The sequence below is a fragment of the Patella vulgata genome, chromosome 8 (genome assembly GCF_932274485.2).
Source record: "Patella vulgata chromosome 8, xgPatVulg1.2, whole genome shotgun sequence".
In the NCBI taxonomy this organism is placed as follows: domain Eukaryota; kingdom Metazoa; phylum Mollusca; class Gastropoda; family Patellidae; genus Patella; species Patella vulgata.
The window spans coordinates 23,083,716-23,094,186 of record NC_065886.2 but is presented as its reverse complement, the minus strand read 5'-3'; the positions used below and the strand labels follow the sequence as shown (position 1 = coordinate 23,094,186).

General features: G+C 34.9%; 1 protein-coding gene across 1 annotated transcript; it reads left to right on the top strand.

The window, feature by feature from the left end:
• The first annotated feature begins 289 nt into the window (after positions 1 to 289).
• LOC126830805 (putative uncharacterized protein DDB_G0282133) lies at positions 290 to 9,324 on the top strand. Its single transcript, XM_050561209.2, has 6 exons — positions 290 to 423; positions 1,766 to 1,832; positions 2,535 to 2,597; positions 3,602 to 3,666; positions 5,063 to 5,117; positions 5,488 to 9,324. Exons 1-6 carry the CDS (start codon positions 334 to 336, stop codon positions 8,889 to 8,891), a joined length of 3,744 nt encoding a protein of 1,247 aa, XP_050417166.1. The 5' UTR covers positions 290 to 333; the 3' UTR covers positions 8,892 to 9,324.
• Positions 9,325 to 10,471: the final 1,147 nt, after the last annotated feature.

The following is a 10,471-nucleotide window of genomic DNA, read 5'->3' as shown; positions in this document are numbered from 1 at the left end:
AATGTATCAAACACATGAATAAGAAACTGTGTGCGAAGTTTTGTGTTTCTGGATCACAGATGAAAGTTAAGTAAATTCTCAACTGAAGCCTGAGAATGCTTTGTGAACTCAGGGCCAAGAGAATTATAAAACATTTATCGTTATTTGCATTTCTTGAATTGTTAACCATCGATTTATTGTTTAGTTATTATTTTATTATTATTTTATATTTTTATTTTTGAAGGTTTTTATGATCATCATTCACAAATATTGAATGGATGAAGGGCTATCGGCGTGCTGAACGTTGTCGCATTTCGTTATAATCTAGTTGGCCCTAAAGAGCTGTCATCAAACATGGCGGGATATTCGATTGATAAAATTTTACTCGAAGCAAGAGAAAGCGCTAGACGGAGTAAAACAAATTTTGATGCAATAATTGAAAAGGTATGTATCTCATATATATATGATAATGGTGAAATATACAAAAAACTGAGGGCGGTAATAATGAACTAGGCCTACTTACTAGAATTAGATAACGTTGATAGTTGATTAACGTTGAAGTTCAGTTGAACGTAGATCACTAGACTACAGTAGATTTATTTTATTTTACGAACTTAATAAAAATATTATGGTACTATTTCAGTAACGTACCTCTACCAGTTCCTGTGACCGTAATGACTTGAAATTTTCAGGGGGTGTTCACGGGGCCTAGCCATGACCTCACACCAAATTTCAGCCGAATCTGTCAAAACCTTTTTATTTTACCGTAGTTTAGCTTCTATAAGAGATAAGTTTATCCGATTTTGACGCCATTTTGTTTGTTGACTATTTATATAGGCTCGAATGACGTCATATGTGGATTAGGATAAGGGTTAGGGTAAGGGCTAGGACCTGTAGATTTCGTCATAGTCTCAAGATGTAGACAGGGCTAACCCTAACCCTGATTACATTTAGGTTACATTACAAAAAGGGATAGCCTAGACTGGGACTATTAGTTGTCAAAATTGGGTAGGCCTAAATATGACTTATTTTTGACTTTGGGAAAGGTTTGTATTACGGACGTGGCATGAATTCAAATGTCAGTTTATAAATTTAATAAATAAAGTGATTATGATAGCCTACTGGCTACTATTACATGTGCATGTACATTCATCAGCAGTAGTAAAAGCTATAGGCTACTTGTGCATGTCAAGCACATAGATCATTATATTCTCTTTTTAAAGTACATGTATATTCAAATAGTAAAACCCTAAAAAAATATCTTATGTTAATTAGTAATTAGTCTGAATTACAGTAATACAATGTATTTAGATTGTCAGTTCTGAAAAATAATTATTTTTCAGTTTGCTATTTTATTCACACTTTTGTTAATGTGGATTGAACAGGTAGTACTGTATTGTAAGTCTTCCATCAATGTTTTACTTTAATTATAGAAAGTGGATAAACGACCGGATCCGACTTCCGATAAATCGTCTCTGATTGGCCAATTTTAACATGTGGTTATTTTCCAATATGGTGGCCTCTACAGGCTTTACGACTCTAAATTCACTTTTAGTGGCGATGAAACAATTTGAATTTAAGAATAAAGTGACATATTGGCGAAGAGATACGCGGACATTAGAAAATGGGTATGGGTTAGGGTTGGGAACCGAAATTTACGATATCCGGTTTCGTAATTAAAGAACCGGTAACCGGTCGTTTATCCACTGCCTTAATTATAATACATAGAAGATTTTGTCTACTAAAAGCAAATATTGATAAAGGCTATTTTTTGCCTGTATTTCAGTACAGCAAAGAATTTGAAGAAGACGATGTAATAGATATTTACAAACAGAGAATATGTTCAGATAGAGGTAACAAAAAAAGAATACTGGTATAATGTAATTGTTTTCCATAGAACTGTTGTGATTATTATTATAAGATACACAGTAATTTAGTCCTTGTTAACGGATCAAGTACTTGTTGGATGTTTTTCAATACAAAATAGTTCTATATATAATTATAATACTTTGTTGTTTAAAATTTCCCTTATTTATTCAGTTCTTGTTCTTGCATAATCAGTATCCAACCCAAATAGATTACTTGCTAATCTATACTGTTTGTCCTGGCAGTCCTATATTTTGATTTCTAAATGTACTTTAATCTTGCTCAGTCAATATCCTCTGTATCATCATTACTTTAGACAGTGCCACAACAACATACAAACTCTCTAGCACAGTAGTCCAGTTAGATAGAGCCGATATAATTAACCCAATGCTGTGTTTGCATGTCTAGATCTTCATGTACAACAATCATGTACTTTAAAGTTTGGTGAAGTAAGCTTGGGTCAAAATAGTTTGATTTCTTGTGCTTCAGGATCTTAATAAAAAGCCATAAAATCTTAAAAATAAGGGGCTAAGAAGAAGAGCTGCCAATTATTTTTTTTTGTTTTCAGCATTATTTTTTTTTTCTTAAGAATGTGAGTCAAAATTTGAATACATGATCCAGAAGAATAAAAAATCAAATTGACGTGGCCTTTTATAATTTCACTGATCTTTGCATTTATTTTCACACAGGTTTTGTACGATCCAAAAAAAGAGCATTTGGAACATCAAGATTAGCCACAACTAAACGATTAGGTAAAGTTATATGCTGATTGCAAATATAAAATAGCAACACTAATGCAGGTACATATACCTGCTGTCCTGAAATTTGGCACTGGTGGTAAGATAATCAAACTTGTGTATACATGTACATACCATCACAAGAGGACATGATCCAAATTCATGTCTATATTGAGCAGGGTTCTTAATCCATTGATTCCTTTTTGAAACGAACTGGCCAGAATTGGGTGAAAAGAGGTCACAGTAGGAAATGGTGTAATTAAGCTCTCGTTGATTATAGATGGTCGGTGAGAGTGACAGCAGATGGTCTGTAAAATATTGAGGCATTGTAACATTTAAAGAACATGAAATGAAATTGGGTTTAAAGTCCTACTTTTCTGCACCTACATGTACATGTTCCTTGTTATTGATGAAGATAGGCATACACCATGCAGTGTGCCATGAGGGTATTTCTGCCCTGATAGGTGTGCTATGACTAGCTCTTATTTTGATTATCAAAGTGGATCTTTAAAATGTGCTGTCAGTGGTATACACGGGCAGACCTTGTCTCTTTTTTTCGTACCCTACAACATCTCAATGTTATTCCTTGCTAGGTCCTCCATCTTGCACCACTGACTAGTGGAAACCAGGTTTGTTAATCATGAGTAATGTTACGACGTACCATACTCACTAAGTCACTGAGCCATTTTAAAGAACATAAAAGAGGAACCATTATACCAGTGATAGTTAAAGAGATCTACAGCAACTGAAATTACTAAAATTAAAGTACCATGTGTTAGTACAGAGTGGACATCAAACTCCATTTTTCTTCTCCTTTTTTAATTGTCTGCAGTGGACACATTTTCAATTGAAAATTCCTTGTAAATTATAATGAGGTTTTGATCCTAATTCGACAGGTAATGTACATCTATTATTGTCATGTTGGTTGATACCAGTGTGTTTTCAGTACAATGGTGTGAGTATGTTATATTAAGTATAACATAGAAATCTTGTTTATATATTTTGTGTGTTTGTTGTAGAAGAGCGACTAGCTGGAGGTTATAATTCAGGAGATGAAACATGTTACAGTCAACCATCTGTTCTAGTAAGTACAATAGTAAAATATTGTTGTGGATATCGAAACTGTGCACATAGCAAGATTGATTTTGGTGGGGATACCAACATTGCGTTGTGTATAACTAGCTCAAATTAACAAACACTGTAGCAGAATTAGCTTATGGAGCAAGGCTTGTACAATGATTTTTAAACAATGTCAATTTCACCAATTTATTTTTGCGATTCTTGATGTAGATGGTTGGACTGTAATGTAATGTATTCTAAAAACTTATCCCGCGCAATGAGCTCCGTGCATCAGTTCTTGGCGTCCTTCCATCTCAGTTTTGTTTCGAGAGCATATCTCATAAACAATATCTTATGAAACTTTGTACACACATCGATCTATTATTAAAAAAGTTGTAACTGTTTTTAATTAGAAATTTCTGCATTTAGTAATTTTTATGTTTCCTCTGAAACAAATTTCATTTTGTCCACTATAACCAGGTAGCAATCTGATTAAAATACGGATCTATATTTCATTTCGTTTTTTTATACTTTCGATGACCTACACTACATGAAGATCTGACAAGTTATAGCGATAGGTCATGTCAGGGGTCAAAAGACCGACTTTTGACCCTATGACGTCAGACATTTGATTAACCAATCAACATTGATGTTACTAGTGGATTACCCACAGTTCCATGCAAAACGGAGCCACGATGGCTAGGTGGTTAAGACGCTGGCCCGCTAGCCTGGAGGTCGGGTGTTCGATCCCTGCATTGGCCGAGAAAGTTCATCCTGATTTTCCGACGTGGTTTCCCCTTATCAGTGGTGCAGAACGGAGGGCCTGACAAGGACAGCTGTCTAGTCCTTCGGATGATACGAAAAACCGAGTTCCCGTGTATACATCTAGAATGCACGTAAAAGATCCCTTGGCAGTTGGAATTCGATATAAGAGTAGGGGATAGTGTCGCTGCTTGGGCAAAATTTCCCTCATAGCACACTGTATGGCGTATGCCCGTCTTCATTAGCCCAGTATAGGAGCAGAACAGTAGGACGTTAAACCCCATTTCATTTCATTTCCATGCAAAACATGCCTAAAGCTCGCCATAACAGACTGTATCATTGGCTTATCCGTGACACCATTCAGAACACGAGTTAAATAACAACTCTTCCAGATGCTAGTGTAGTAAAGACAAGTAAAACGAAATTTTGAACTATAAAAACGAAACGATATAGGATCTGTGTTTTAAACAGATTGAACCAGGTAGCATGTTTGATTGTTGATTACCAATAACAAAGACTGACTTTATCTGTATCTTCCAAAACATGTCCATGTTGTTGAATGAGTCTTCTTGTATTTAAACATCATCTTGATGTGTACCTGTAGGATTGGGTTTAAAATGTTCACTCATTTCATTTATTTTATTTCAATCTTCCTGTAGCATCCTGAAGTCAAGATAGAACCAATCAATGAGACTGATCCAGAAATATGGAAAGGTAAGTCAGATGTTTTGTATTGTCACTGGTATGAGTACCAGATTTTTTTATCAATTCAACTTCCACTTTTTCATAATTTCCACTCCCTCGATACAAACTGTAATGTAACCAGAACAAAATGGCAGATTTAGCAGCTGTTCTAGATACATTCAATTTGTCGCAAGTTGAAGATGTGGTGCCTTGTCACGTGGGTGATGATATTACCACATTGGTTATACATATTTTTGATGGAATGATCAAACTAACCCAATGTGATACATGGTGTGCCTGGGCTGGTACAGTACAAGAACCAGATGGCTAGTTTTCTTTTATAATAACAAAAAAATTTTCTAATCTCCAATAAGAACATTTATCTATTTTCATTTTTTAGATTTGGTGGAATCATTTGTCCATGACCCTGGAAACGAACCGAGTGATGCCGAGACAATAAGTTCAAGTAGTAGTTCTAGCAGTCGAATAACTGATGATGAGGCTGATGGAAGTTCCAGTGATGATGATGAGGGAGGAGTTTATTCACCAATTTTCATTCCTGACGAGGCTCAAGACAGACAGTTTTTTGGAGCAGAAACTAATTTAAATAGAGGATGGTATTCTTTAAAGAAATCCAACAATTATCAACCGCCACAGTCGACTCTTCCTGAAATACCTGTACAGTCTAATGTCAAAGTTGTTTGTCCAAGCAAAGCTTTCGTCCCAGCAATCCCTATAAAACGAATTGTACCCTGCCATGTTTCCTCAACATCTTGTGACGTTAACGCAAGTTTCACTGGTGGTTATGAAGAGGTTCTGAATGTTCAACCAGTAGTCATGCTAGAACCTCTAGTCTCGCCATCCAAAACAGTAAATCTTGCAGCTAGTTCTGTGCCGCGTAGGTCTACTGATTTGCGGTTTCCGTCAAATAATCTGCCTAACGACAAAACAATTCATCTCTGTGATGGTGACTCAGAAGATAACCATGTTGTTATTTCTGACAACAGCTCTCATTCTTCATTAATGAATTTGACATCGGCCAACCCTTCTCAGAATTCGCCAAATGAGATGGAACAAACACACAGTATTCATCCAATAGGTGACAATAACTCAAAATCTGTCAATCAAGTAGGAATGGACATACCAACCCCACGAAGACGTCTACGTGCCAGAAAACCAAAGAAAGACAAACCTAGGATACGGACCCTTTCTAATGGCGATCTTCGAGAGATATTTTTGTCTAAGGATCCAAATATTGTTGAGAAGTTCCTGTCACCTTCTGAGTCAGTCGTAATTAAAGATACCAATTCTCAAAAATCAGGGTCAAGACATCTGGAGGCCCAAACAAATAAAAGACTAACAAGTGCATCGGCCATTGGAGATATCTTTAATGAATTTAAAAAATGTCAAACCTCCAAATCCCCTGATATTGCTACAAGCAGTGAATCGAGGCAAAAGAAATATTGTCCACAGAAACAGACTCTAGAACTTGTAAATAATAGAGGACCCATGACCTCTAAAGAATTCAACTTTCAGCATAACTCTGTGAATGGTGGCCCACAACAAAAAAAATCGACGCCCAGTCATCTCAACAAGACTTTTGTTGTTTCCATGGACAGGAAAGGTAGTTTAGAAGGAATTAAAGATGGCATGGCCTCACGTCAAACCAGAAGTGCCATTCCTCTCAGTCATTTGGATATGTCTCCTCCATCTTGCATTGCTTCAATTAGACTGTCAGATCCCAATGAAAAAATTTATCAAAAAACGAAACCGTCCGCCAGATCTGAAACTCCTAAAACAATTGATAGTTTTATGTTTGAAGAACAAAGAAACAATCAGTTGCCTAATCAACAGATGCTGAACTGCAGGGTTCAAGGTCAACCTCGATCTTCAGTTCCCTCTCAACCAATAGAAAATACAACAAGGTTTGAAAGCAGAAAAATGCAATACACAAGGGATACCCACACAGGAAATCTGTATGATACAGTAGTAACTCCGGATGACACAACTATACCATGTCGCCATAGCAACATATATCAATCTGCGCCTCCTTTGACTAGTGAGAATTTGAAAATATTCAATACAATAAACACTGTGAAATCTGATTTGTCAAGTAGTCATCCAAGACAAATAACCAGAAGAGTAAATTCTAACAGGGAAAGTAATCAAGATGAAAACCATGCTCAAAATACGTTTTCAAATTCTGTTCATTCAGTACCATCTGATATTAAATTAAGGTCACAGTCAACGTCAAGTGTACCGAAGATTCGACAACTATATGAAAATTGTGCTACAAATAAATTAGATGAATTTGAAAAAATGTATCAGATACTTTTATCAAAATCAAACCCCAAACCTCAAATGCATCTGATTACGAATATATCTGATGACCGTGCAATGGAATGTTCTAGTGTTGGAAATATTGTAAATCAGACCTGGGATTCTCAAAATCAAAGAGTGCTTGATACCCCTTTGTGTCCTAATAATGGTTACAATAGAAATGACAGTGATGTAACCATAACTCACAAGGAGAAAGTATCAACTAAATCTTATTCAATGCATTCTCACATAAAAACTAAACTTCTGGTGAAAGAAAATTCCAATTCTGCTCAAACTTCCACAAATGTCAAGACTGTACAAGATAACAATATTTCAATAAGCACTGCTAGAACTTGTGACCAGACTAACAACTGTCGGAGAGAAAATCCTAGAAAGATTTCAGAATTAATTCAACCAGTCACCACTACATGTACCAGTAAAACAAATACTTCTCCTGTCAAGGTCTCAATTCTCAACCAGATTTTATCCATGAAATGTAATTCAAGGAATGCAGAAACTCTAAAGGAAAGAAATTCTGAAAATTTGAATACAAATTGTTCAGTCACTTTTGATTCAAGGTGCTTGGAAACATTGAATACAAGAAATTTAGAAACGTTGAGTTCCAGAAATTCAGAAACTTTGAGGTCACGAAATTCAGAAACTATGAGTTCAAGAAATTCAGAAACTTTAAGTTCAAGAAATTTAGAAACTTTAAGTACAGTATGTTCTGTTACCTTGAATACAAGAAATTCAGAAACTTTGAGTTCAAGAAATTCAGAAACTTTGAGTTCAAGAAATACGCAAACTTTGAATACGACAAATGCTAGCAATGGACCAGGTAGTTGTTCTAGTGATGATAATAACTCTTATCAAGTACCGGTACAAAGAAATGTAAGGAAAAATAATAACAATAATGCTTGTACCATGAATAAAGCCATATCTTCACCTAAAAGACGATTAAGTTTAAGTTTTGATCTAGAAAGTAAGGAAACCACACAGAACAATTTTAATTCGGCACCACGAAACAACCTCAATTCTAGTCCAAGTAAAGAAAGGCGGGTTTCAAGTCCCTTTAAAGAAAACAACTCAGTTTTCAGAGATAATAGTCAGACATCGAAATGTGTTGTTCAGGATGGATTTATTATTCCGCAAGCCTTCAATATTATCAAACCTCCAGGCAAATGTAAAGAAAAGATTTTCATTCAAAACAGGAGAAGATCCTCTAAATCTTTGGAATCGACAGAACCAAAACATCTCCCTAATTCTTCTATTTATGACTGGAAGTCTGATAGTTCTGTTAATGAATCGAGATCTGTCGATTTCGGAACCAGAAACTGCAACAATGTGAAGTCACCTCTTCATACGAGTACACCAATGAAGAAACAAATGTCTGGTTTCACAACCAATATCTTGAATGATAGCCTGTCAACCATTTGTTCAGAAATACCTAACCAAGAAATTTCTATTTTTATGCCAAATTCTTAAATAATAATCAAAGAACATTGTCTGTAGAAAATGTATATTATATTTAGAAATCTCTATTTATATTGAATTGTACTGTGATTTATGCTGTGAACTGTGATGCTCGTATTAGTTCAAATTAGTTTTAGTTGTGTTGAACAAAAAGAACAACACACCACTCTTGTTTCACTATTTTTTTCTTCCTCACATCAATGTTAAATTTTGATTGTACTTGCATATATCATAGAAATATAAAACTTAATACATTTAAAAATATAGAGCATTTATTATAATTTCTATGTCACATGTTCTAGACCATATTTTATTGAAAACTGACCAAAAACCTAGTTGCATCACAAACTTTGCAGATTACTATTGCCATACTCTATTCATAGTTATATAAGATGTTATTTATTAAAGTAAACCTATTATTAGGTATTTATTTTTCATATTTTCTTATCTTCAACAAAATAAATTGAACAATCCTTTCTGACATTGAACAATGTTTTTTTTAGGAAAATAAAACTATCATCCATCTTGCCTCCTATCCCCACAGGAAAAAAACGAATGTAGTTGACACCCCAAAAAATGATGTCCAGACTGGACTGAATTCTAGCTCACTAGCTATGCTTCTGGTTATACTGTACTGTTGTTCTATAAATTCCCATTAAAAGCAGATCAAATTAGTTCTCCAGTTGGTGGTATAACCTTTGTTGCACTGTTAAAGGACAGGAGATTATCAGTTGGAGCAACTTGTAATGTATCATCGGGAGGTGTGTCTGTGTTAAAAGTTAGGGTAATATTAGTTTGTGCAACTTGGTGTTACAATTGTTCATAAAATATCGTTACTACCCAAGACCTAGGCAGTGCTGCCTACTATCATTGGGATCTGTCTCTTAATTGCATGTTTTGATCGGTTACATACATTGTCCTTTTCCATCAAAAAGCATCAGTCAACATGTTCATCCAGTAACCTGATGTTATTTAGCTGGTTTGGGTTTATAGAGTTATAGATATGTTTTGTACGATACATTTGCTGTTATACAATGATTAAAGAAGGGTTTTAGTGTAACAAACTGAATTTGCGTACCAAAGGACTTTGACAAGGTGGAGATGAAGAAATAAGACAATACATGGAAATTGTTGACATTCAACTATTCTGAACAATTCCTATAAATTTGAAGCTGATCAGACAGTAACTTGAACAACCATCATTTATTAGAGTGTTCACATGAACTGTAAAGTAAGCAAAGGCAATAACTCTAAACATAATTGATGGAAATTGTTGAAATTCAAAAGGGATCTTCCATTCACTAATCTGGACAATGCATAAATTTCAAGCAGATAGCACAATAACTTTTGTCACTAGAGAGTTCATAAGATTCTAAAAATTCAACAAGTGTCATAACCCTAGCAATAATTAACAGAAATTCGAAACAGATTGGATGATAACTGTGTTGATACCTTGTGATTAAGGGCAATTACTCTGGAAATATTATAAGAACTTGCCGAAATTCAAGTCTTCTCACTAACATATAAATTTTTTTAAAAAGATAAATGTAGTCTGTAATATTCACAAAATATAGACTTCAGACAGAGACATT

What these genes read in the sequence shown, in the direction of transcription:
- LOC126830805 (XM_050561209.2), top strand. Translation starts at nt 334, where the DNA reads ATGGCGGGATATTCGATTGATAAAATTTTACTCGAAGCAAGAGAAAGC. An exon ending in GAGAATATGTTCAGATAGAG is followed by an intron (nt 1,833 to 2,534) that starts GTAACAAAAAAA and finishes ATTTTCACACAG; the next exon opens with GTTTTGTACGATCCAAAAAA. An exon ending in TGATCCAGAAATATGGAAAG is followed by an intron (nt 5,118 to 5,487) that starts GTAAGTCAGATG and finishes TTCATTTTTTAG; the next exon opens with ATTTGGTGGAATCATTTGTC.